Source organism: Pristis pectinata, chromosome 3 (assembly GCF_009764475.1).
Source record: "Pristis pectinata isolate sPriPec2 chromosome 3, sPriPec2.1.pri, whole genome shotgun sequence".
In the NCBI taxonomy this organism is placed as follows: domain Eukaryota; kingdom Metazoa; phylum Chordata; class Chondrichthyes; order Rhinopristiformes; family Pristidae; genus Pristis; species Pristis pectinata.
The window spans coordinates 24,524,300-24,549,896 of NC_067407.1; the positions used below are offsets into that span (position 1 = coordinate 24,524,300).

At 39.9% G+C, this 25,597-nt stretch overlaps 1 protein-coding gene across 1 annotated transcript in view; it reads left to right on the forward strand.

Moving 5' to 3' along the window:
• Positions 1-25,597, forward strand: part of urod (uroporphyrinogen decarboxylase) — a 51,633-nt gene that overhangs the window by 8,608 nt on the left and 17,428 nt on the right. Inside the window, exons 2-7 of the mRNA XM_052012929.1 lie at positions 970-1,082; positions 7,816-7,895; positions 8,601-8,663; positions 9,449-9,646; positions 10,374-10,535; positions 13,103-13,240. Coding sequence (XP_051868889.1) covers positions 970-1,082; positions 7,816-7,895; positions 8,601-8,663; positions 9,449-9,646; positions 10,374-10,535; positions 13,103-13,240 — 754 coding nt within the window. The remainder of the gene's footprint in view (positions 1-969; positions 1,083-7,815; positions 7,896-8,600; positions 8,664-9,448; positions 9,647-10,373; positions 10,536-13,102; positions 13,241-25,597) is intronic.

Below are 25,597 nucleotides of genomic sequence, written 5' to 3' on the forward strand. Positions count from 1 at the left end.
TCAATAAATAAGGACACGGCCGATAGAATGTGAGGTCTAACTTTGGTAAGAGTTTTTTTTTAAACAAATGAGAAATGTTCAGAGAGACCTCTGTGTCCTGTAAATGAATCACATCAAGTTAACATGTAAGTACAGCATGCAATTGAGAAGGTAAACAGAATGTTGTCCTTTACTACAAGAGTTGAGACCTTTATTGCAATTATATTGGGCCCTAATGAGATTGTATCTGGAATACTATGCACAGATCTGCCTATCTAAGAAAGAATATACCTGTGATAGGAGAGCAGCAAAGCTTCACCAGATTTATTCTTGGGATGGTGGTTTGTCTATGTTCTCTTTAGTCTGGAAAACTGAGTGATGAACTCTTTGAAACGGACGCAATTGATAAGATGGATTATGGAATGTCTAGAACCAGGAGGCAGAGTCCCAAAATAAAAGACTGTCCATTCAGAACTGAGATGAGAAGAAATTTCTTCACCCAGGGAAAAGTGAATCTCTAGAATTCTCCAATGCAAGAAGGATCTACTCATTTGAGTCCATTCAAGATCGAGATTGACAGATTTTTGGCTAAAGAGGGAATGATAGGATACGAGGTTAGTAAAGGAAAAGATTAGCTGCGATTCTTTTGAATAGCCAAGCAGGAACAAGGACTGAATAGCCTTCTCCTACTTCTATTTCTTTTTATCATAAAAGAATGTCATACTCATTAGTTTGGTTCAAGGTTGGTTTCTGTAACTAAACAGGCCTGGATGCTCTAATATTTTTCCAACTAAAATGTGCACAACTTAATGTGATATTTTACACTGAAGATTTTGAGAGCTTAAGCAAATGTGATGGAGAATATTTTAGTGTAAAGTTGACTTTGTTATGAGCACTGAAAAAATTATTCATTAACAATTATTCATTATTAAAAATTTCAATTATTGTCCCCCAACTTCCATTATAACTTTTCATTGGTATGATTTTCAGCTCCACAGATTTTCCTGCCCTGAAAAATGATACATTCCTCAAAGCCGCATGGGGTGAGGTGACTGACTATGTCCCTGTCTGGTGTATGAGGCAAGCGGGAAGGTATCTGCCAGGTAAGGAATAGATCCATTACTCTAAGTTAGTAAGTGTTGGTCAGATCAGTGTCATTGAAATCTCCTCAGTATGCATTGTGATCTGCACAGTTACACCTTTGAGAAGTTGAATTTTTTTTAAGGCCTCATGTAAAGTTTAAAAATGCTTAGAGCCCCAGCTCAGTAACTGAGAAACACTTGTTCTGTAACTGTGAATCAGAGGATTGGGCATATAACAAACGGGGTAACTTTCAAGACTTGCTGAACCCAGGACCTCTCCCAAATGACACACTCAAATGAGTACCTCCTGCAGCCAACCACTAAAACCTTGAAGTGTGAGCCAGCTCTGAGCCAAGCAGCTTTTTAAAATCACTTTGTAATGTCTTCTGTGATGATTTCAGCAGACCTGTGACAGCAGGTATTTACCCACTCTGTTTTAATCCATTTTTTGGGATGTGAGTATCTCTGTCAGGACCAGTATTTACTGCTCATTCCCGTTGCCCTCAAAAATAGGCTGGTGAGTTACTTGAGCTGTTACTGCTTTTCCAGAGGTAGTGAGGATGAAAGGATGGTGTTATTTTTTCAGGTTGGGATTGTGTGTAATTTGGAGGGGAAACTGCAGGTGGCAGTGTTCCCATGAGCCTGCCACCCAGCCGAGTAACTGCAAGGCATTTTGTAGATGCTGTACATTGCAGCTGTGTGCAATGATGAATGGGTTGCCAATCCAGTGGGCTGCTTTGTTCTGGATGGTGTTGAGCTGCACTCATTCAGGCAAATGAAGCATACATCATAAGCCTGATTTGTTTTGTACACGGTGGAAAGGTCTCTTGTGTTAAGAGGTTGGCCATTTGCTGTAGGATGCACGGCCTTGGACCTTTTGTAGCAACAGTATCCATATGACCGATCAGTTGAGTTGCTGGTGAATTGCCACTTATTAACCGATGGCTAAATGTTGTCTGGATCTTGCTGTATGCAGGCATGGACTATTTCATTTTCTTAGGAGTTTTGGATGGAATTGAACATCTTGCAATCATCAGCAAACATTCCTACATCTAATTGTATGATAGAAGGAAGATCATTGACAAAGTAGCTGAAGGTGGCTGTGGTTAGGACTCTGTCCTGAAGAACCTCTACATTGTCTTGTGGCTGAGCTAGCTGTCCCCCAACATCCAGAACCATTTTGTTTTTTGAGTGGTATGACTCCAGCCATTGCAGTGTTTCCTCTTCATATCTATTGACTTCAATTTTACCAGAGCTCCTTGATGGCATAATCGATTAAATGTTGCCTTGATCACCTTTTGGAATTTGGCTGTTTGGATCATGGCTCTACCATGCCATGAGGATGGGGCTGCTAACATAGAACATAACAGCACAGTACAGGCCCTTCAGCCCAGGATGTTGTGCTGACATTTTATCCTGCTCTATCTATCTAACCCTTCCCTCCCACATAGCCCACCACTTCTCTGTCATTCACGTGTCTATCTAAGAGTCTCTTAAATGTCCCTAATGTATCTGCCCCCACAACCTTTGCCGGCAGTGTGTTCCACGCACCCATCACTCTGTGTTTTTTAAAAAAAACACTTACCTCTGACATCCCCCTTGTATCTTCCTCCAATCACCTTAAAATTATGCCCCCTTGTGTTAGCCATTTTCACCCTGGGGAAAAAGTCTCTGACTGTCCACTCAATCTATGCCTCCTATCATCTTGTACATGTCTATCAAATCACCTCCCATCCTCCTTCTCTCCAAAGAGAAAAGCCTTAGCTCATTCAACCTGTCCTCATAAGACATCCTCTATGGCAGAGGTTTTCAACCTGTGGTCTGAGAACCCCTGGGGGTCTGCAGCGGGTTGCAGGGGGGTATGCGAGCAAGCCAAGAAAAAATGGAAAAGTGACCTGTTACAAAGACGTAGTTTACTTGCTTGCTCCAGTTTTCCACTATTCAGAAAATCGGCCATATTTATTCTGTTATAGGCAACAATCTTGAGACTTAGACGGTGTTCCCTTCTGGTAAGCTGCCGCTTAATATTCGATTTGTGTAGTCAGTAGTGTTCACTACTATTCTGTTGTGCACTGTAGTGTTAGCAAGACTGAGTGATGTTGTTGGTGTGCCTTAATAATATTGCTTACTTACCGTGTATTTACGCCACAGTGATGTCACTGTTAAATGAAAAGTGCGCAAGCATGTAAATTTTAGATTAGTTTTGATAATTTTGTTTATCAGTAATAGTAATTAAACTGTCTAGTGTGTATTGCTGAGTATGGAGAAATTTCTGAAGAGAAAAGCTGACCAGAAACCAGAAGATTCTGATGACGAAGGGGATAAGGGTGACCGAAAGAGAAAACAACGCAAGTACGATCCAGAATACATTTCATATGGCTTCATCGCAGTGGGGACAAATGCGGACCAACCTCTGTGTTGTGTGTTTGCAAACACTGTCCAATGATGCAATGAAACCAGCGAAACTGAAGTGCCATTTAACAACAGTGCATCCAGATATTGCCAGTAAGCCGAAGGAATATTTTGAGCAGCAAAAGGAGCTGTACCTCAAGCAGAAAGGCAAAATGACAGCCTGCGCCACTGTAAATGAGAAGGCTCTTCACGCATCATATTTGGTAGCATTACAAATAGCACATTCCAGAAAGCCTCTCACAGTTGGAGAAGAGCTTATACTGCCTGCAACAGTAGATGTGCGAAGTTGTACTGGGAAAAGAATCCAGTCAAAAACTGAAAGCCATTCCACTGTCTGATAACACAGTAAGCAAAAGAATTGGCGATATGGCGGAAGATATATAGAGCCAGCTGATAACAAGTCAGATTTGCGATTCAGCTCGATAAAAGTACTGATGTTGCCAGTGCTGTGCAGTTGTTGGTTTATGTTTGATATTGCTTGAAAGGAGAGGCTTTGGAAGACTTGTTTTGCAAGGCACTCCCAGGGCGTACAACCAGTGAAGAACTTTTCTGTGTGCTTGACACTTTTTTTTTTGTACAATTGGCATGGACACAGTGTATTGGAGTATGCACGGATGGTGCTGCTGCAATGACTGGATGGAAGTCGGGTCTAGTCGCACAAGTGAAAGAAGTGGCTCCACATATAGCAGCAACCCACTGCATGATTCACCATGAGGCTTTGGCTGCAAAGGATATGGATGAAAATCTTGCAGATGTGTTTTCCACGAGCATTAAAATCATTAATTTTATCAAAGCCAGGCCACTCAATCATCATTTGTTTGAAAACATTCCGTGAAATGGAAGCCGAGCATAAGCATTTGTTGCTACATACAGAAGTCAGATGGCTGTCACAAGGCCGTGTTGTGCAGCGTGTATATGAATTGCAAGATGAACTGCTCATTTTTCTAAATGAGCATAACTGATCATTGGCACAGTTCTTGACAGATGAGACGTGATTTGCCAGATTAGTTTATTTTGCAGATATTTTCAACACCTTGAACAGCTTAAATCTATCATTGCAAGGACCTGGCTCAAATGTTCTGAAAACTCATGACAAAAATCAATGCCTTCTAGAAAAAACTCCGTATCTGGAAGGGAAGATCCGAGCAAGGCGTCTATGATACGTTTCTGTTGCTGGCTGACTTTCCGACAGTGAACGAGACTAAGACAGAGGCCATTGTGAGCACCATTTTGAACCATATTCAACAGCTATCACATGAGTATTTCAGCGACAATGACATGAGCATGTTTGATTGGATTTGAAATCCGTTTGAATGCATGCTTACTGATTTAACTGGACATGAACAAGAAGAATTGGCTGAACTGTCATCTGACAGGACTTTGCACTTGCAGTTCAACCGAATGTCACTGTTGTCGTTCTGGATAGCATGTTCCCAGGAGTATCCACTGCTGTCCGGCAAAGCCGTCAATGTTCTGTACCATTTGTAACCACTTGTGCGAAATAGCATTTTCTGCAGTCACTGCCATGAAAACTAAATACAGATTAAGACTGACTATTGAGGATGACATATGCATATGTTTGTGGCACATACCACCACGTTTGGACAAACTCTGCAATGCAAAACAGGCACAACCTTCACATTGAACTGAACACTGAAAGACACCGCTGGTAATTATCGGTGATTGAAATAGTCATTATTTCAATAGGGCCCATGTGCAGTAATTTAAGTGTTGTATGCATGAATTATCGATTGTTTGATTTTTGTGGGCTTTGGGGGTCCGCCATCTAACAAGGACATGTTTTGGGGGTCCGCAGCATGAAAAAGGTTGAAAACCACTGCTCTATGGACTTGGACCCCAAGATCCTTCTGTTCTTCCACACTGCTAAGAGTCCTGCCATTAACATTGTATTCTGCCTTCAAATTCAATCTCCCGAAGTGTATCACTTCACACTTTTCTGGGTTGAACTCCATCTGACACTTCTCAGCCCAGGTCTGCATTCCTGTTGTAATCTACAGCAACCTTCTACACTATCCACAACACCACCAACCTTTGTATCATCAGCAAACTTACTAACCCACCCTTCCACATCCTCATCCAAGTCATTTACAAAAATCACAAAGAGCAGGGCTTCCAGAACAGATCCCTGCGGAACACAACTGGTCACCGACCTCCAGGCAGAATACGCTCCATCTACCACCACCCTCTGTCTTCTATGGGCAAGCCAATTCTAAATCCACACAGCCAAGTTTCCCTGGATCCCATGCCTCCTGACTTTCTGAATGAGCTTTCCATGAGGAACCTTATCAAATGCCTTACTAAAATCCATGTACACCACATCCACTGCTGTACCTTCATCAATGTGCTTTGTCATATCATCAAAGAATTCAATCAGGCTCATGAGGCACAACCTGCCCCTCACAAAGCTATGCTTCTCCAGATGCCCATAAATCCTGTCTCTAAGAATCTTCTCTAGTCTAAGAATCTTCTTCTTAGAACATTCTTCCTCCTTTTGAGCTGTTCGGTTGTCCCGTATCATTCATGACCTAGATGTTGCAGAATTGCAGAGCTTTGATCTGATCCATTGATTGTGGGATTGTTTAGCCCTGCATGTTGCATGCTAATTACCATGATGGAGTTCTGTAGTGCAGCTTTACCAGTTGGCATCTCATTTAGGTATGCCAGTGCTGTTCATTGAACCAGACTTAATGCCTGTAATTGTGGTGCGAGGAGAGGCAGCTCATTGTCACCATCTCAAGGGCAGTTAAAGGTGAGCAATAATAAATTGCTGGTCTTACCAGTGTCACCCAGGTCCTGAAAATTAATATCACTCACTACCTGTCATGGGGCAAGTTTGACAGCAATGCCTTTCAGGACTCTGCTACCAAGTCACTCTTTGCGATGGATGTTGAAAACCCACCCCTCTGCCCCTGACATGAAGGCAGACACGGGTGCCGTCTTCTGTGTCCTTGCAACTTTCAGTGCTGCTTCCAAGTGTTGCTCATTATTATTGAATCTGTACTACTGCACAGATGGAGAAATGGTAAGCAGGTTTCCTTTGTTCATGTTTGATGCCATGGAACTTCATGGGGTCTGCATTCAACATTAAGGGCCCACAGAGCTATTCTCCAGCACCTGTACGTCACTGATCCACTCCCTCTGGAGGATCTGGCCATTTGAGGGGATTATGTGTTCCCAGGGATTATGATGGAAGAGTTTAACACATTGTATCATTGTGAGGACAACTGTCAGGCTGTTGTTTGACTAGACTGTGGGATGGCTCTCCTGATTTGGACACCAGTCTGCAGATGTTGTGAGGAGTGCTGTCAAAGTCAACCTGGCTGGGAGTTACTTGACTATAGCTGAATTGTATACATGGGTTGATGCTATGGGTCCAATTTTATTTTTTTCCTGTGTAAACACTATGGTTATAGTACATCTGAGTGGATTGCTCAGAGGACAGTTAAAAGGCAATTGCATTCCTGAGAGTCTGAAATCACTAATAGGTTGGAGCAAGTAAAGGTGGCAAATATCCTCCCCTGAAGGACCTTGATAAACCAGACAGGTTTTTTGTGATCATCGTTGCTAAGACTAGTTGTGAAGGGGAAAGCAAATCCCATTGTTTATGGTGCTGGGAATTAGCATGTGCTCAGGTGAGGAACAATGCTATTTGTCAGCAGAATACAACAAGGAAATTTTAAATACAAAGTTTTTTTTAATTTTCTTGTTCACTTTGTCCATATTTCAATTAACCTATGGTCAGACTCCCCTTGAAGCCCCCGTTATTAATGTAGCTAAATTTATATTCTCCTTGTTTGTTCATATGCAGTTGCTTTTAACTTGGACCATGGTGGCTGCTGATTCTTTGCAGTCCTAGCCATCTGTTTGGTGATGGCTCTTTACCTTAGCACCAAGTAGGATATAAACTCTTTTGGTTTGTCATTTGTCACTGTCAAGGATGTTGCTTATTCCCCTAATTACCCAAATCTTGCATCATTCTTTCTATTCTGCTCCTCAACCTTGGGTAGTCTGTCCAGGTGTTCATTGCCTTCCCCAAGCTGAGCACAAGGTGGAATGCAGGGGTAGTTAGCATTCCCTGAACAACGCAATACAAGTTGGGGACTGTCTGTGAAGGGAATTGCAAACACAAGGCCATTTCTAACTCATTTTATCTCCCCATAACTCTTCAACAGCTATTAAAATTAAGAATTGAAATGTTAGGCCATAATATATTGAGAGATTTTTGTTATTTCCTGGTGACTGAGTCCCTGTACCTTACAATGGATTCTAATACACTGGCCGCCTCTTTAGTAGATGAGCTCACTTCTGTCCCTTCTCACAGAATTCCGAGAGACACGAGCGACTCAGGATTTCTTCACAACCTGTCGCACTCCAGCAATCTGCTGTGAGTTGACATTGCAGGTGAGTTAGTCAAACACATAGAACCTTGTATGTAATAAGAAATTGGAGACTTTAAACTCCAGTTATCCAGAAAAGAAGGTATTGGATTGAAAGGAGAAACTCCTTCACGCTCACTTTATATAACTGTGTCAAATGCAGAGACACTTTCCAGATAGAAAATGTGCAAGTTGAAAAACAAATCATTGGAACCAAGGGTTGAACTAAGTTTAATAACAATCTCTTAAAATATTTTTTTGACTGCTGTATTTGTATCTTGAAGAGTAGAGATTTGTCACCATTATGGGCTTCATCTTTGAGCCAGAGGTCGTAAATCAATGCCCACTCCAGAGTTTCACAAAATCTAGGCTAACATTACAAATGCAAGTTTTCATTTTAAAACCCCTTCATCCTTCTGAATGTGCATTTCTATTTATTTGTTCATAGAGGAGAGGGTACAAGTGAGATAATCATGTTCTAACTGTGCTACCTGGGTTCATGTGACTTCCTAGTTTGTGTTGGCAGTTTTCTGTCAGCACAACAGATCTGAACAGGTAAAAATTATTTAATGTACAGAGGCATTTCCTCTAAACAGGTTTGTATGTCTTAATAAAAAATTCCACTCTTGGAGAACAATCTGATATTAATGTGCTCACCCTTTTAAATTCAGATTCTGTGCAGTATTAGACCATCTGTAATCAGAGTTTCTTTCCCATTTGTTATTTTTAGCCCCTCAGGCGGTTCCCATTAGATGCTGCTATCATTTTCTCTGACATCCTAGTGATTCCTCAGGTAAGTCACACAAGTAAAATTATGTTTTGTTACCATGACCAGTGTATACATTTGTTGAAAAAGTGACCATGATGAGCTGAAGTTTTCGGATGATAGTGAGTGTGTCTTACTTGTGAGAGGTCTGATTCTGCCACAGTTTAGACACTGTCTAAATGAACCATGGTAGGCTGTTACCCACAGTATGTAGCACAACAAATTATCCCATCCATGTATGATTTATTGTCTGGCCACCTATAATTCAGTATACTTGCATGAGGGAGATTTTTACATGTGGACAATGAGGTTTGATTTCATTTAATAGTCCTGCTTGCACGTACAGATCAAAGAACTGTTTTCACCCTGCTAGGGTGCATGGTTGTACATTGCCATCATTCTTGCTGCAGATTAAAAGCTGCTTATTTACCAAACATTGGTTTGACCTTTTGTCAAGAATATGAGTGACAACCATTAATACATTGCCACTGAAGTGAGACATCAGACAATTTATGAACAGGAGACCAAGTATGATAACTATTTGGGTCATGTGTGTGACTGTCAAGTGACACTTTAACCCAAGGCAAGTTTTGAGTCTTCAAATAACTGCTAGAATAAATTTCTAGAGTTTGCTTATAATTACTAAGATCATACAAAGTGAATGTGAATGCTTTTTTAAAAACTCATTTTCAGATGTAGACCTAAGTGCTTAGGCCAGTATCCATTGCCATCCCAAACGTGTGATATCAGCAAACCCAATTGAAGCTTTTGTGTTACATTGGAACTGTTTTTCCCTTATTCTAAATTTTAAGGCACTGGGGATGGAGGTGACCATGGTTCCAGGAAAAGGTCCTACGTTTCCAGAGCCACTGAATGAACCTGTGGATCTTCAGAAATTGAATGAGAACGTAGATGTAACTCAGAAGCTGGCATATGTGTTCCAAGCTATAACACTGACTCGCCACAAGCTGAAGGGAGAAGTCCCTCTTATCGGCTTCTCAGGAGCCCCGGTATGTTGGAAAAACATTATGATCATACAGTGAACAGCACAAGCATTATAAATTAAACAACATAAAGTAGTTTTGATGTTGCATTATGTACGTAGAATAAGCTATTCAAGTAAAGCTTATGAACAAGGTTATTTGGGTAATGTAGTAGCTAAGCTTTATAAATTGAAGGCACTTTTATTGCTATAAGAAATTTCTCTCACTTTCTTCTACTCTATATGTTTAAACCTGTTATTGTTCTCACAATGTGAGCTAATAGCAATGTGAAGTAGATTTTTTCCCAACTATTTCGGTAGGTATTCAGCCGCTACTTTTGAAAACTAAACTCTGTTTATGATCTGGAGACATAAGAGACAGCAGATGCTGGAATCTAGAGCAAAAAATAAACTGCTGGGTATTCAGCGAGTCAAGCAGCATCTGTGGACGCAAAGGGATGGTCGACACCCTCAGTCCTGATGCATGTCTTGACCCGAAACATTTGCCTCCACAGATGCTGCTTGACCTGCTGAGTTGTTACAGCAGTTTATATTTTTCTTTTGCTCAATATATTATATATCAGATTGATATAATATACACTCCAGTGCCTAGTTCTAATCATACTACTATAGGGGGAGATTCCATTCCATCTGCATAGCCTTTTTGAGTGTTTCAGGACAGTTGGGCAGTAATTAATTGTTTTTTATCCCCCCTCTTCACTAATGATGAATTTCATTTTATTTTCTTCTCATAGTGGACTTTGATGGCTTACATGATAGAAGGAGGTGGCTCAAAAACAATGTCAAAAGCAAAACGCTGGCTATATCAGTACCCTCTGGCCTGTCATAAACTTCTGAAAATTCTCACTAATGTTATCATTGACTATCTGGTGGGACAAGTATCAGCAGGAGCTCAGGTAAGTGACAATTCCATCTGTTTAATCAAATCCCTTCAGGATCAACATTTACATTTTTCTGTAATAATCCTGTTTTTAAAGATGGGATGAGAGTGCTCTGGAGTATGTTATCCTTGCTCAAGAATTGATAGATGCTTCAAATAGGAAGCTGGTGTTCTCTTGCTTCCAAACTGAAAGTTGGGAACAATCATTCTTAACTGTCGTGGACTTCCCACTTTAAGCTTCATCTGGATAGGACTGGCATTATCACAAAACACCACTGGATGGCGGCACATTCACATGGTCTTGAATACTGTGGAAACTTTCAGCAATTAAGTGAGAAACAATGCTGCACTTGAGAGGTTTTAGATGGCCTAAGATTATGTGACAATCTGTTGCGAAAACTAAAGAATTTCGGTCTCCATTTGTGTTAAGTATCAATGGAGTTTTCATGGTTCCTTCATAATCCTCAATGAATTAATTAATTTTCTTTGGAGACATGAGACTGTGGATGCTTGAATCTGGAGCAAAAAAAAACAAACTAGTGGAGGAACCTAGCAGGTCGAGCAGCATCGGTGGGGGAGGGAAAGGAATTGTTGACTTTCTTATTGCTTAAAGTTTGGTACCAGACCATTATTGGACACCTTTACTTAAAATTTTATGCTGTGACCATGTACAGGGACAATAACCTCAGTCCATTTCACTATTCTCCTTGAGAGACCTGATGGTTGAGATGCTTAATCCCACTGTTGCTATGCTGTGAAACAGTCCCATTTGGAACATGAGAGAAAAATGCTGTATGCATTCTGCAAATCCTCTAAGAAGCTATGTGTTATTTGGAACAGTCAATAGTACTGTGATCCTGTCAACAACAATCTTATTCATGCATTGTTGATGTAATAGATTTATGTTTGATGTGGGTATTGTTTATGGAGTAAATGTGGTGCTATGTACTTCATTCAAATAACGAAAGCGAACTTTGCATAGCTGCATGTGGATTGCCCAAGAGACTGGTTTAGCAACTGTTATTGGTTTTTATTATTGCCCATCTGTGAGAGTGATTTGATGTCTTTTGAATCTTTTTGGCTATGTTGTCATGAGTCCTATGGGCAAGTGAATTGATGGATGTAACTCTCTCGTTACCTGGGCTTCATGGCACCATTGTCAATCTACTTGTCAGTCTCTGGCAATGGATCAAAACTGAAATAAGATTTAGAAGAATATCTCCTGCTTCATTGACAGCAAGTGCCTTTTTTAGTTTTTTTGGTTTGGACTGTTTTCAAGAAGTTGTTATGGAGGTGTTAACTAAGGAATTGTCTTGACACTTACTTTTATAAAACATTGGCCACAACTGGAAGTTTGCATCCAATTCTTGGGTGCTGCACTTTGGCAAAGATATGAAGACTTAAGAGAAGCTGCAGAAAGGATTTTGGAAAATGATTCCAAGGATGAGGGTCTTTGCGGATAGACTGGAGAAACTGAGTTGTCCTTTGTACAGAGGAGGTTGAGGAGCTCTGATGGAGGTGGCAAAAGTAATGAGGGGGAATAGATGGGCTTAATGGAGAGAAACCACTCCCATTGGCAGAGAGTTCAACACATGGGACATGAGTAAAAGCACCAAGGAGACATGTTTTGTGACAAGTGATTTAGTGTCTGGAATACACTGGGGAGTGATTGAATTGCAGCATTCAAAAGGGAGCTGCAGAAGTATCTGAGAGGAAAGAATTGTTAGGGCTATGAGAAAGAAGTAGGGGAGTGAGGCTAGCTGTATTGATTTTGCATAGAACCAGTTTGGACTCTGACTGAAAGGCTTCCTTCCATGCTATAATAGTTCTGTGATTACCTACTGAGATGAATCGCAAGGCTGTGATTGGGAAGAGGCCTAGGAGTTTCCCTATATCTTGTATTTTAATCTGTATATTTGTGATAAAGATGTACTTCACAATTGGGAACCTACTGTATTTGCACAGTCGAGATGATTCGTACATGAGCAAACCAGCTGTCATAAGTTCAACCAACATGATAGCTTCATAAATACCTGGTTCAAGATTATCTTCACAATGGCAGCACCTGGAGCTTTTAAGAGCTAGCAGAATATGCTGGATTTGATCCCTTGTCAGTGCTATTAGTTGCTATCAGATGTGGTAGTGGTTCCTCAGAAGTTGCCCCCCATGCCTTCAGAGCATAGGGATAACAGTTAGCCATGACTTGTGCATCAAATTTGTACTGGTGATTCCTGCAGGAAAGTGCATGTCTGTGAACATCCAGATAAGAACAAAACTGGGCTTGACTGTGCCACGTGCTAGAGTATAAGAGGCAGGATTAGAAGTGGGCCAATCAGCCCCTCAAGCCTGTCCCACCACTCAACAAGATCATGTTGCTCTTTGGAAGCAGAATGGAAAATCTGTAGTTGATGTATTTAAAATGAGATTGAATATGGATTGGTCAAGTTGGGTGACCTTATCTTGGATATAATTATGAATAAAATGATGCCATGCCTTTCATAAAAGATAACCAGAATCATCAGAGTTCCTGATGTGTTTTGTTTTCTCTTTACCTTGAAATGTCTTCTCTTTTTTGTTTTACAGGCACTGCAAGTGTTTGAATCTCACGCTGGTCATTTGGGATATGAGCAGTTTAGTGAGTTTTCACTCCCATACCTCAGAGAGATTGCCCAACAAGTGAAAGAAAAGCTGAAGGCGTCAGGAATAGATCAAGTGCCAATGGTAAGGCTCTCGTCTTTCTTGCAGTATCTGTGAAAGGTGTTTATTTGGCATTCTTTTTTTTTCTTGACACCTTATTAAAAGCTCTATCCAGTTTTAAACACGTCACTGTATTTACTTTGTACTTTTGTTTAGAAAACATTTACTTTTTTATTTTGGGTGTATATCAGACAAAGTCTCAGTGTGATTTCATGGTCTCATCACCTTCCCCTGTCTTATTTTTGGAAGCTCCTTCAGTCATTCTACACAACTGCACTTGTCAAAGCTTATTTTCTTACCCTGATCTTAGTTTTAGCATTTGATCTTCAGTACATTGTAGATTATAATGGTCTGTAGTAGTTGATCATTAATTCAATCTCCCGTGAGCCATTTGGTACACAACATAAATCATGGCATTGAAGTCAACATGTGTATTAATTAACCCACCCTCCCCCGTTTGGTCTGTTTGGAATGAAAGATGGGAATGAGAATGGAGAACGGAGAACAGAGTTGCTCATCTGCATTATTGTTACCTTACTAACTTAATGGGCCACCATGCAGAAACCAAAATTTTAAAGCACTTTACTGGGGTGCACTATTAAAACGAAAGGTTCAGTTATGAATGCTTAAATCTGCTCTTGTCTCTTTTTGCCTAGACAGCTACTTTTTATTTCATTTAAATTTATAAAACACTATTAGTTAATCCCATGAGACAATGCAGAGTAATCTATCTTCTTGATTTGAAATTCCTCAGTAGTCGGCTTTTTTTTTCCACCCTTCTATCATATCTTTACATATACATAAGGTGACCCCTGCACCCTTTAAAAGAGTTTGGAGTTCCTCATTTAAATGAGAGCACCAGCATAAAAGTCTTAACAATATCAGAATCTCATCTGCACAGATGTGCTGTCACAGAAAAAACAGCTGACACAACACTTCATGGAATTAAAAGTAAGTTTTTATTTTAAATGAGGAAGGGAATATGCTCTCATGTAATAGAAAATAGGATTAAATTTGTATCTTAACATTAAATTCATATATGAAAGACTTAATGAACAGATCTGCAGAGCTGTAAATTCTCTGGATTGACGAGCAACTGGAGCACTGGGCAAGCCTGCAGACTCGACAGGATTTCATGATGGGAAAGGAATTTTTAAAACTGCATTATGAAGACTTGAGACAGCAGAAAAAATTCAGACTTCAATATCTTTATTTTTACTATCTGTGTTATGTAGCATAATTTTTAAAAGCTGAAAATATTAGTTTTAATTTCCCCTTTGCTAAATGTGTAAAGTATTTGATGATTTTTCTTGTATTCTTACCTCTGTCTATATACATTTTGACTTTATTTTTCATATCTGCACAGAAATGTCAGAACATTGAGAGAAAACGGCTGAGAAATTTGGAGATGCAGCACCCCAGAGATTTTAATCTTATTCTAGCCTTTGTTTAATCCTGCTCCACTTTCCATGCATCATTCCCTCTGCTAAGACAAGCTCCTTGCTCCAACCTTGGCATCTTTGTATCTATGGACAGAGGTGCACAAGTTGAAGGAGAAGTAGATGAATGGTGAAAGGAGTCTGAATTGAGTGCAATGTTGTTTCTTCTCGTGATCTTGTGAATGCCTGGAGATCTTGTTATTTTGGCAGTTTTTTTGTTTTGTTGGATTTTTTCATGGTTTTTCTCTGCCATTTGACTTTTTCTGCATCCTGTTGTTCTGTTTGTTGCACATTATATATCCGTTACTTTCCAGTGACCCCAGTTTGCTGGTAACAGCACATTAATTTATTGTGAATGGATTTTGTTTTTTAATTGAGGGAATTGGGATTACCACAGGAAAGTGCTGCTGGATATATAAAATATGAATATTAGAGCAGGCATGGGAGGCCAAATAGCCTCCCCTTGCATGCATTCTTTGTTTTCTGAGACTTCATTTGAACCTGTGGTTTCTTTCCTTGATTTTTATTTCTTTATTTTACTTATCGAATTATACCTAGTTTGTTTCTTCTCACAAGTTGTTGGACCTGATATTAATTTCCAGCTTTCTGTTTTATTTGTAGAGTGTTTATTTGCCTTTTTCTGGATTTGTGAAAGGCAAATCATATCTAATCAATTTATTTGGAGTTCTTTTAAAGAATTTGCATATTGAGGATAAATAGGATCTGGTAGATGTACTAAGATTTCTAGAAGGCATTTGAGAAGAGGTCACATCAACGGATATTACAGAAATTGAAAGCTCATTGAGGTGACATTTTGGCAAGGATGGAAGATTGTTTGGCTAATAGGAAAAAGTGTACATAAATAGGTCATTTTTGCAAGACATTAACAAGGGGTGTGCCACAGGAATTGGTGCTGGTGATTCAGTTTATATCAATTTATGTAAATGGATTGGATGAAAGCACATAAGTGATAATTGCTAAATTTGCTGATGACATGAGGCTACAAAGGGATACAGATAGGTTAAGTAGGTGTACAAAGAACTGACAAAGCAAACACAATGTGGAAAATGTAAATTGTTCATTTTGGCAAGAAAAATTTAAATGAAGCACTTTTAAATTGCAGAGCTCTGAAATGCAGAGGAATCAGTGTTTTGTAGCATGATTCACAAAAAACTAGTATATAGGTACAGCAAGTAATTACGAAAGCTAATTATTGCTTGGGGAATTGAACACAAGTAGAAAGGTTATGTTTCAGCAGCATAGGGCATTGGTGAGACCACATCTTAAGTACTGTGCACAGCTTTGGTCTCCTTATTTAAGGAAGGAATTTTAATGTACTGGAGACAGTTCATAGGTTTGTTAGACTAATCCTGGAAGGGGCAAATTGTATTTGAGGAAAGATTGAACAGGCTAGACTTTATTGACTAGAATTTAAAGAAATGGCTTGATTCAAACATATGGGATCCTGAAAGGTCTTGACATAGGTGGATGCATAGAGGATGTTTCCTCTTGTGCTAGAATTGGAGGTCACTGTTCAAAAGTGGAGGCATGAGTTTTTGGTATTCTCAAAAGGTGGTTGAAGCAGAGTCTGACTATTTAAGTCAGTAGATATTTGTTAGGTAAGGGAATGAAGGTTACCACATCGAGGTTACAGTCAGATTGACCATGCTTTAATTCGATGGCAGAGCAAGCTGGAAGGGCCAAGTAGTCTTACTCCTGCTAATTATGGTTTTTGTGACAGTTTACCCAGTCTGCTAAACTTGCCTGATAAGGTTTTGGAAACTGATTTAATGGGCATCTTCAAAAGTGAATTGGATAAATGCTATAAGGAGAGAACTGCAGGAAGAGAAGACAATTGAGTGGATGGATCTGGAGTACTTGGAAATAGTCTTGATGGAGCAAATAGCCTCTGCATTTTGTGCTGTGCTGTTCTATGAATGGTTGGCTGGTTATTGACGGGCCGGGGAGAACATTTGGAATTAGACAGGGTAAATATTGCTTTAATCTGTGTTTGTCTCATCTTGCACAGGTCTCGGCTGAATAAACTGCAAAGGCCCAGACTTTTTTTGAAATGGTGGATTTTTTGGGACAAGATAATGATTAGATTTTCCTTACTCTTGATCTTGCTGTAATCTCACACGTACTCCTTGACCTTCAATGGCTGACAGAAATACATTGCACAATAGGAGCATCCCTCTGAGACATGGTTGTAAATCCAGCAGGCATTTCAAGAGAAGGAAAAAATCTGCCAAAGGGAGTTGATCAATTGAAATGGTTGAAAGTTATGTGGTGAGCTCTTCAAACATTGCCTGGTGATTTTTGTTTTTGTGTGTATGTGCCAAACAACTGGCTTTTCTGCTGCTTTCATTTGAAAGCTCCTTTGAGGACCATTGTTGTATATTTGAACCAAAAATAAAATCAAACACTAGTTTTAGAAACCTTTAGGATGTATTCCACTGTAGAATTTCCGAGTAATCCAGCCTACAGAATGTTTTCAGTGTTTGCTGCAGTGACTTGCTGAATTGTTATTCTTCATCATGATTATAGATCAGCAAAGTATCTGTTGACATCTGGTTCAATGAATGAAGAGTGTTCATTACCACAAAGTGAACAATAGTAACCCTTCCCCAATCACCTCACTTATGTCCAAGTATGATTAACTTGAGTTTAAGCTAGTTCTAAGCATTCAAGATTTCCTTCAGCAATTGGAGATAGTCTGAGCTTCCCAGCTAGAGACTTGAATTTGGTCAGATTCATTATTCTGTGTGTATATACAGTCATAGAGCTACACAGCACTTAAACAGGCCCTACAGCCCAACTAGTCCATGCTGACAAAGCTGCCTTCCTGAGTTAGTCCCATTTGGTCCATGTCCCTCTAAATCTTTCCTATCCATAAACCTGTCCAAATGTCTTTTAAACATTGTAATTGTACCAGTCTCTACCACTTCCTCTGGCAGCTCATTCCATATATCTGCCACCCCCTGTGTGGAATAACTTGCCCCTCAGGTCTCCTTTAAATCTCCCCCCCCCCCCCCCCCCCTCACCTTAAACCAATGTCCTCTAGTTTTGGATTCCCCGACTCCGAGAAAAAGACTAACCGTCCACCTTATCTATGCCCCTCATGATTTTATAAACCTCTACACAATGTAAAGTCTTCCTGTGATCATCTGGAAAAACTAAGTTTTAAACCAGCAGTAGTATTTTGAATCCCCTTGGATATTTGTCATTGCATATTAAGGAGACAGAATGCATAAATGAGATTCCCCTTGACAGCTACTGCAAGCACTTGCACAAATTTAAAACCAAGTTTAAGAATAATGCACATAAGATTGGAGACGGTACACAGTATTAATCTACAAATCTAGGTTAATGGCAGGATTCTTGGTGTGGAGGAACAGAGGGATCTTGGGGTCCAAGTCCATAGATCCCTCAGGGTTGCCAGGCAAGTTGATAGGGTGGTTAAGAAAGTGTATGGTGTGCTGGCCTTCATTAGTCGGGACATTGAGTTCAAGAGCTGCAAGGTAATGTTGCAGCTCTATAAAACTCTGGAAACACCACACTTGGACTATTGTGTTCAGTTCTGGTCACCTCATTATAGGAAGCATGTGGAAGCTTTGGAGTGGGTGCTGAGGAGATTTACTGGGATGCTGCCTGGATTAGAGAACATTTCTTGTAAGGAAAGGTTGAGCGAGCTAAGGCTTTTCTCTTTGGAGCGACGCAGGATAAGAGGCGACTTGATAGAGGTGTATAAGATTGAAGGACATAGAGTAGACAGCCAGTACCTTTTCCCCAGGGTGGCAATGGCCAATGCCAGAGGATGTCAATTTAAGGTCAGAGGAGGAAAGTTTGGGGAAGACGTCAGAAGTAGTTTTTTTTTCACGGAGTGGTGGGTGCCTGGAATGCGCTGCTGGGGGTGGTGGTAGAGGCTGATACAATAGTGACACTTAAAAGACTCATAGATAGGCACATGGATGTAAGAAAAATGGAGGGTTATGGGCTGTGTAGGAGGGAAGGTTTAGATTGATCATGGAGCAGGTGTTTGTATAGGTCAGCACAACATCGTAGGCCGAAGAGCCTGTACTGTGCTGTACTGTTCTATGCCCTAAATGCAGGGTTAAGGTGTCATTCCTTTTTTTAAAAAAAAAGAAAGAATATTGCCCTTTATAGTTCAGAATGTCAGTTGGACTCACTCAATTTGTTGCTTTGAAATTATTTCAGATTTCTATTCTGGATGAAGTTCACCTGAAGTGAATACAATTTAAGAACTTTAAAACTCGGTGTCATCATTTCTTTAGCATTGTAATTTCACAAAGAAAAGTTTGTTAAAGTGAAGGGATGCAACCACTACGTAGAACAGATTGATGTAATATAGTACAGTGCAGTACCATTATCTATGGAGCATAACACTTGTCCTGCAGAAAGTTGTACTGCAAGTTATTTGCATTTTCTGGGAAGGGTGACTCAAGATTTTAAGGGCATCCAGGTTGTTACTGAAGCAAACAAGTGAACCTCTTGTGGTATTATGCATCTCTAATGTTGCTTTGCAGTCAATCAAGAGAATACTTTCCATGTTCCCATAATAAATGTTTTGGGAGAAGGGACATGTGTTCAATATTATTCATTTGAATGTTAGTACAACATAATTTAACTGTTTCACATTTGCCCTGTTTCAATCCCCATTTTTATTTGTACTTTGATCAGAAGCAGTGACAACGATGTCTGCAGAAGATAATTTAAAATGTTTGAATTTCCCCCACTGTGTTTCAGGGATTTCTCATTTTAATTGCCCCCCCCCCCCCCCCCCCCCCCCCCCCCCCCCACGGGACATAATACTTGTCCCGCAAGTAAACACCAGATTCTCTTCCATTCCCATCCAGTTATTGGCATTTTCTGTTAGAAACATGGTATAAAAAGGAGGTATGTGGCTCATCTTTGAGTTGACCTTCTGTCAGAACAGTCTGAAATGAGAGTCTTGTACTGGATGTACCACTGCACTTTATCCTTGCTTAAAATATAAAATAGCAAGATTCTGGCTTTGTTCTAGAAGTTATTTTTGTCACTTGTCTATTAAAATGAAACCATGTGCACAACACTGTTTATATCTTTCATACCTACTTTAAGATTTCTTCAACCCACTATCCTAATTGTTTTGCTTTTACTGTGTTTTTTATATTTTCTTAACTTCCACTCTTTCTAAATCCCCTCTTCACTTCATCAGTATTTCTTGCACTCTTTTTAATATTGCTACAGCTAGATTAGCACAAGGCTTGCTTTTTTGGAGTAGAAATGTGGACTAAGTGTTCATTTGGAGCAACTTCTGCTCTGGCATTGTAGCTACAAAAAGGATTTAAAAAAATGATCTTAAATTGGTGCTCATGGGGAGGGGTAGAGAATCTTAATTGGTGCTGACTAGGATGAGGGTCAGATTTGGTTGGCAGGAACTGAAGGTCATAGTCATAGATTCATAAAGCACTGCAGCACAAAAATAGGCCCTTTGGCCCATCTAGTCCATGTCAGCCTGGTTTTCTGCCAAGTTCCATCTACCTGCACCCAGACCCTAGCCTTCCATACCCCTCCCATCCATGTACCTATTCCAAACTTCTTTTAACATTACAATTGAACCCACATCCACCACTTCCGCTGGCAGCTCATTCCAGTCTCACCACTCTCCGAGTGAAGTAGTTCCCCCTCAGATTCCCCTTAAAGATTTCACCTTTCACCCTAAACCTATTACCTTTAGTTCTAGTCTTGCCCAACCTGAGGGGAAAAAAAGCCTACATCCATTCACCCTATCTATACCCCTCATAATTTTGTATACCTCTAAGATCTCCCCTCATTCTCTTGCGCTCCAGGGAATAAAGTCCTAACCTATTCAACCTTTCCCTATAACTCAAGTCCTAGCAACGTCTGTGTAAATTTTCTCCGCACTCTTTCAAGTTTATTTATATCTTTCCTGTAGGTAGGTGACCAGAACTGCACACGATACTCTAAATTCGGCCTCACCAACTTCAACATAGCATTCCAACTCCTGTACTCAATGCCCTGATTTATGAAGAAGGAAGTGCCAAAAGTTCTTTACGACCCTATCTACCTGTGACGCCACTTTCAAGGAATTATGGATCTGTATTCCCAGGTCTCTTTTGTTGTACTGCACACCTCAGTGCCCTACCATTCACTATAAGTCTTATCCTGGTTTGTCCTCCCAAAGTGCATCACCTCACACCTGTCTGCATAAAATTCCATCTGCCATTTTTCAGCCCATTTTCCCAGCTGGTCCAGATCAATTTGCAAGCTTAAATAGCCTTCCTCGCTGTCCACTATGCCCCCAATCTTGGCAAGTTTGCTGATCCAGTTTACCACACTATCTAAATCAATATAGATGATAAACAACAACTGATCCAGCACCGATCCCTGCGGCACACCACTAGTCACGCCTCCAATCAGAGAGACAACCATCTACTACCATTCTCTGGCTACAACATTGAATCCAATTGACTACTTCATCCTAAATGCCAAGTGACTTAAAGTTCTGGACCAGTCTTGCATGTGGGACTTTGTCAAAGGCCTTCCCTTGATCAACCTTTCTGGTGACCTCCTCGAAAAACTCTTAAGATTGGTTAGACATGATCTGTCATATACAAAGCCATGTTGACTATCCCTAATCAGGCCCTGTCTATCCAAATACTTATGTATCTTGTCTCTCAGAATACCTTCTGATAATTTACCCACGACTGACCTCGGGCTCAGCCTATAAATTCCTGGCTTATTCTTAGAGCCTTTCTTAAACAACGGAACATCATTAGCTATCTTCCAGTGCTCTGGTACCTCACCTGGGTATCACATGTTATTGACCAAATGTGAATAATTAATTAATATCAAATAATGATGGCCTAATCTAGCTACTACAAGACTGTACTAGGCAAGGCAAATGGAAACCAGATTCCAGCTTCCAAAAAGGAAATGCAGTTTCCTTTTCCCAGTGTTGAATTGGAATTTATGCCTTATGGCAAAGGAAGAAAATGATGAACATTTTTTTCGAGCATTAGTACTGTGGTGAAGGACTGAGTAGTCTATTCTCAACTCTAACAGGCAAGCAGTGGACATTCTTGTCTAATTTTCTAGTACAAAGAAAGTCTTAAAGGTTCCATCTTGTATTGTTGCTGCTTGCACCACTAGATGGATCTGAAGAAATTTTGTATCGTGTTTGCAATTAAAGTTGTGAGATAGTGTTTCGTAAAAGGCACAGTCAGGCAAGTATGTGGTTTGATGCGCTTTCTGCTTCTTAGGGTAGATTTATTTTCCTTGTCCACTCTATTCAGTTTGGAAACCTGGTGTAACATTTCTTGCAAAACATGTTTTTCACAGTTACAATGCCCCTTTAATGTGAACACAAGCCCTTTGTTTAGTGCAAGATTAAACAAACATTTTGTTCCATTTGAACAAAAGTGCTCATTAATGGTTTTCAACTGTGCTGATAGCATTGCTGTAGTTTAGATCTGACATGTAATCTTGTTCCTCAAGTAAATATTTAGTTTTTAGAAGATCCTGCAGTTGAGGCCCTTGATTTGTAAGTTATTGCTCCTTAGGTTACAGAAATTACAATGACTTCAAGCTATTTCGAATGTCAGATTGTTCTGCAGTACACACAGACATGCATCTCCCACCCCGGTGAAGACTTTCATGGTTTCTTAGTGCAAATAGTTGTTTGCATGTATATTTCCTCACATGATTGTTTTGAGTCATCACCTCCCAAAGGGTGAATAGTTCAGATTCCTAACTCTTACCGAACATTTTCCTTACCTCAACTTTTTCCTGTATTTATGGGCCATGGCATTTGGTTTCCCTTTAATTAAAAATTGTGCAATTGACCATAATTAGGTATCCACTATCACAATTCTAATGGACTTGTATTTTTTTTAAACTTTAAGTGGAAAAGGTTTGTAACCTCACTAAGTTTGACAATAAATCGATTCACAAAACTGAGAGAGATCATCTATAATCTGCATAAATACAATGGCTTTTAGACAATTCCAAGAGTCTGCTCATGGTAAGATTTATGCCTTCGCAGCCTGACCATCTCCAATCTCCCAGAAATTTTACTTCCAGTGAGCTGCTACTGAAAATTAACCAATAAGCCTCCAAGCTTATTGAATTTTTTTTAAAAAAAGGAAGCTGTGATACAGATAAACTAGAATCTGGGGTTTATACTGTATTGTAGTTTTGATAATTGATGCAATAATTTTTTAACAAATGGGCTTTGTTTTGGAAAAAGGTCATTGTAGTTTTATCTTGTAGATTGTATCTATAGGGGAGGGAATAGTACAAAATATGACTGAGTTATGCGGAGGATGCAGAGACTTCAGTGAAATAGAGCCAGGATAAATAAATGGACAAGGACATGGCAGATGGAATATGGAGGGTGGTGAAATGTAAAATCACCCCCTTCTGTTTCTTTTAAAAAAAACAAAAGCAGAATAACTGGAAATGATGAAAGTTTTGAAAACTGGTGGTGTTCAGAGGCACCAGATTGCCCTTTGATATGAATCAAAGTTAGCAAAGAGTCAGGAAGGCAAACTGTGTATGTTGGCCTATATTTCAACAAGATTCAAGTACAAGCATAAATGTCTTGCTGCAACTATAAAGGGTCCTGGTGAAACTACACCATGAATATTATGTACAAGTCTGGTCTCTACTTAATGGAAGATTCCTGCAATGGAGGGAGTACAGCTAAGGTACACCAGATTGATTCCAAATATGGGGGAATTATCCTGCAAGACATTAAGCAGACAGGACCCATACTCTTGAGTTTAGAAGAATGATCTCATTGAAACATGCAAAATTCTTCTGCAGCTTGACGGGATAAATGCTGGGATGATGTTTCCCATGTGTCATTTTGTTACTTTAATTTCCAGGATTTTTAAAAAGTGTTAGCATTTTCCATAGCTTTTCACTGCATTTGTCTACAAATTGTTAATTAGGATTATTGCACCTTATCCATCAGGTTTACATCTTTTACCAAAGACTCTGTTTGTTAGTAATTTAACACATCAACTTGTCCTTGTGAAAAGGTTCTGTTTCCTAGGACTTCATTTTCACCAGCTGTTTCCTTCCCTCTTTTGTTCATCTTTAACTTTACCTTCTAGTTTTGTATCCAAGAAGCAGTTGCAGCTGTTATTATTAATTTCCATCAATGTTTTATTTTTAAGATCTGGTTAGAAGTCAATCTCACACTCTGCTTGCCTTCCACTTAATCTACCTATGCAGTGCATATAATTTTTAGCCAGGTTCTGATTTGAGGAACAGTTGATGCAGTAGATTGGTCCTGTCTCTTGCACAGCTTTGGTTTGTTAACCAATAGATGAATTGTCATCTTCAGCTATTGATAAAATGGTTTTGGGTTGAGTCTTAATAGTGTCTCAATTTTACCAGCAATAATGTTGTAAGGCAACATCAGAAAAAAATTAATGCAACAAGTTGTTCAGATTTGGAATGCTGCATGGTAGAGCGATGGAAGCAGATGGAATATGAGCTTTCAAAATGTAAGTGGATACATTCTTGGAGTAGAAACTTCAGGGATGGAGCAAGAGTAATGAAGTGAATTGAACTGGGTCACTAAAGAGCCAATGTAAATTCTGGGCTGAGTGCTGTGCTTGCTTAATCTATTCTAAAATGTAATTCAACTTTTAAAAAGATGTGGCAGCTTCTGTTGCTAGTCATATTTCAAAAGATGCTTTCCTCCTCAAGTTGCCCTGATGTAGGACACTCATCCCAAGCTGTAAGATTGACTCTTGATGCCCTCAGTTCAACCAGGGAAGGGCGAGAAACAACCTTGAATTGCCCACAGTTCAGTAATAAATAAATTTAATTTTAATGTTCTTTGTATTAGGATGGAGATTAGTTTTAGCAAGTGTAATGCTTTACATTTTGCCATACATCATCACCAAGCACTCATTAGGTGTAGAATGTTTAGTTGCAACATAGAATATTTACAGTCCAGATGAGGGGTCTCAACCCAAATCATCGACTGTCCATTTCCCTCCACAGGTGCTGCCTGACCCACTCAGTTCTTCCAATAGCTTATTTCTTCCTCCTAGATTCCAGCATCTTCAGTCTCTTGTCTCCCTTAGAGTTTGCTGTTTTGTTTCCAATAATATGCATCAACTTAAATCTCAGAGGCATCATACCAGCCCCTGTAAGTAGGCCCATTAATTGGCAAACCCAGAAATAGGAATGAAACTAATTTCACTGAGAACTTGCATGAGCAAACAGCAAGGATTTCATCCTGTCAGTTTAGGCTGAGCTGAATCCTTAGGTGAGAGGTGAGTGGGTAACCCAGATTTTATTTTGTAAATATTTTTTTTTAATTACACAGCAGATGTTGAATTACCCAAATTCAATCTGTTATTTTAAATCTGATTTAGCAGCTTAAATCCCAATATCATGTTTTTATTTTGCAGTGACTAGTTGAAGGGGTTGCTTTCCTGGTTCTAATAATGGTTTACTTTAGAAACATAGAAAACTACAGCACAATTCAGGCCCTTCAGCCCACAAAGCTGTGCCGAACATGTCCCTACCCTAGAAATTACTAGGCTTACCCATAGCCCTCTATTTTTCTCAGCTCCATGTATCTACCCAACAGTCTCTTAAAAGGCCCTATCATATCCATCTCCACCACCGTTGCTGGCAGCCCATTCCATGCACTCACCACTCTGAGTAAAAATCTTACCCCTGACGTCTCCTCTATACCTACTCCCCAGCACCTTAAACCTATGTCTTCTTGTGGCCACCACTTCAGCCCTAGGGAAAAGCCTCTGACTATCTACCCGATCAATACCTCTCGTCATCTCATATACCTCTTTCAGGTCCCCCCCTCATCCTCCATTGCTCCAAGGAGAAAAGGCTGCGTTCCCTCAACCTGCCTTAAGGCATGCTCCACATTCCA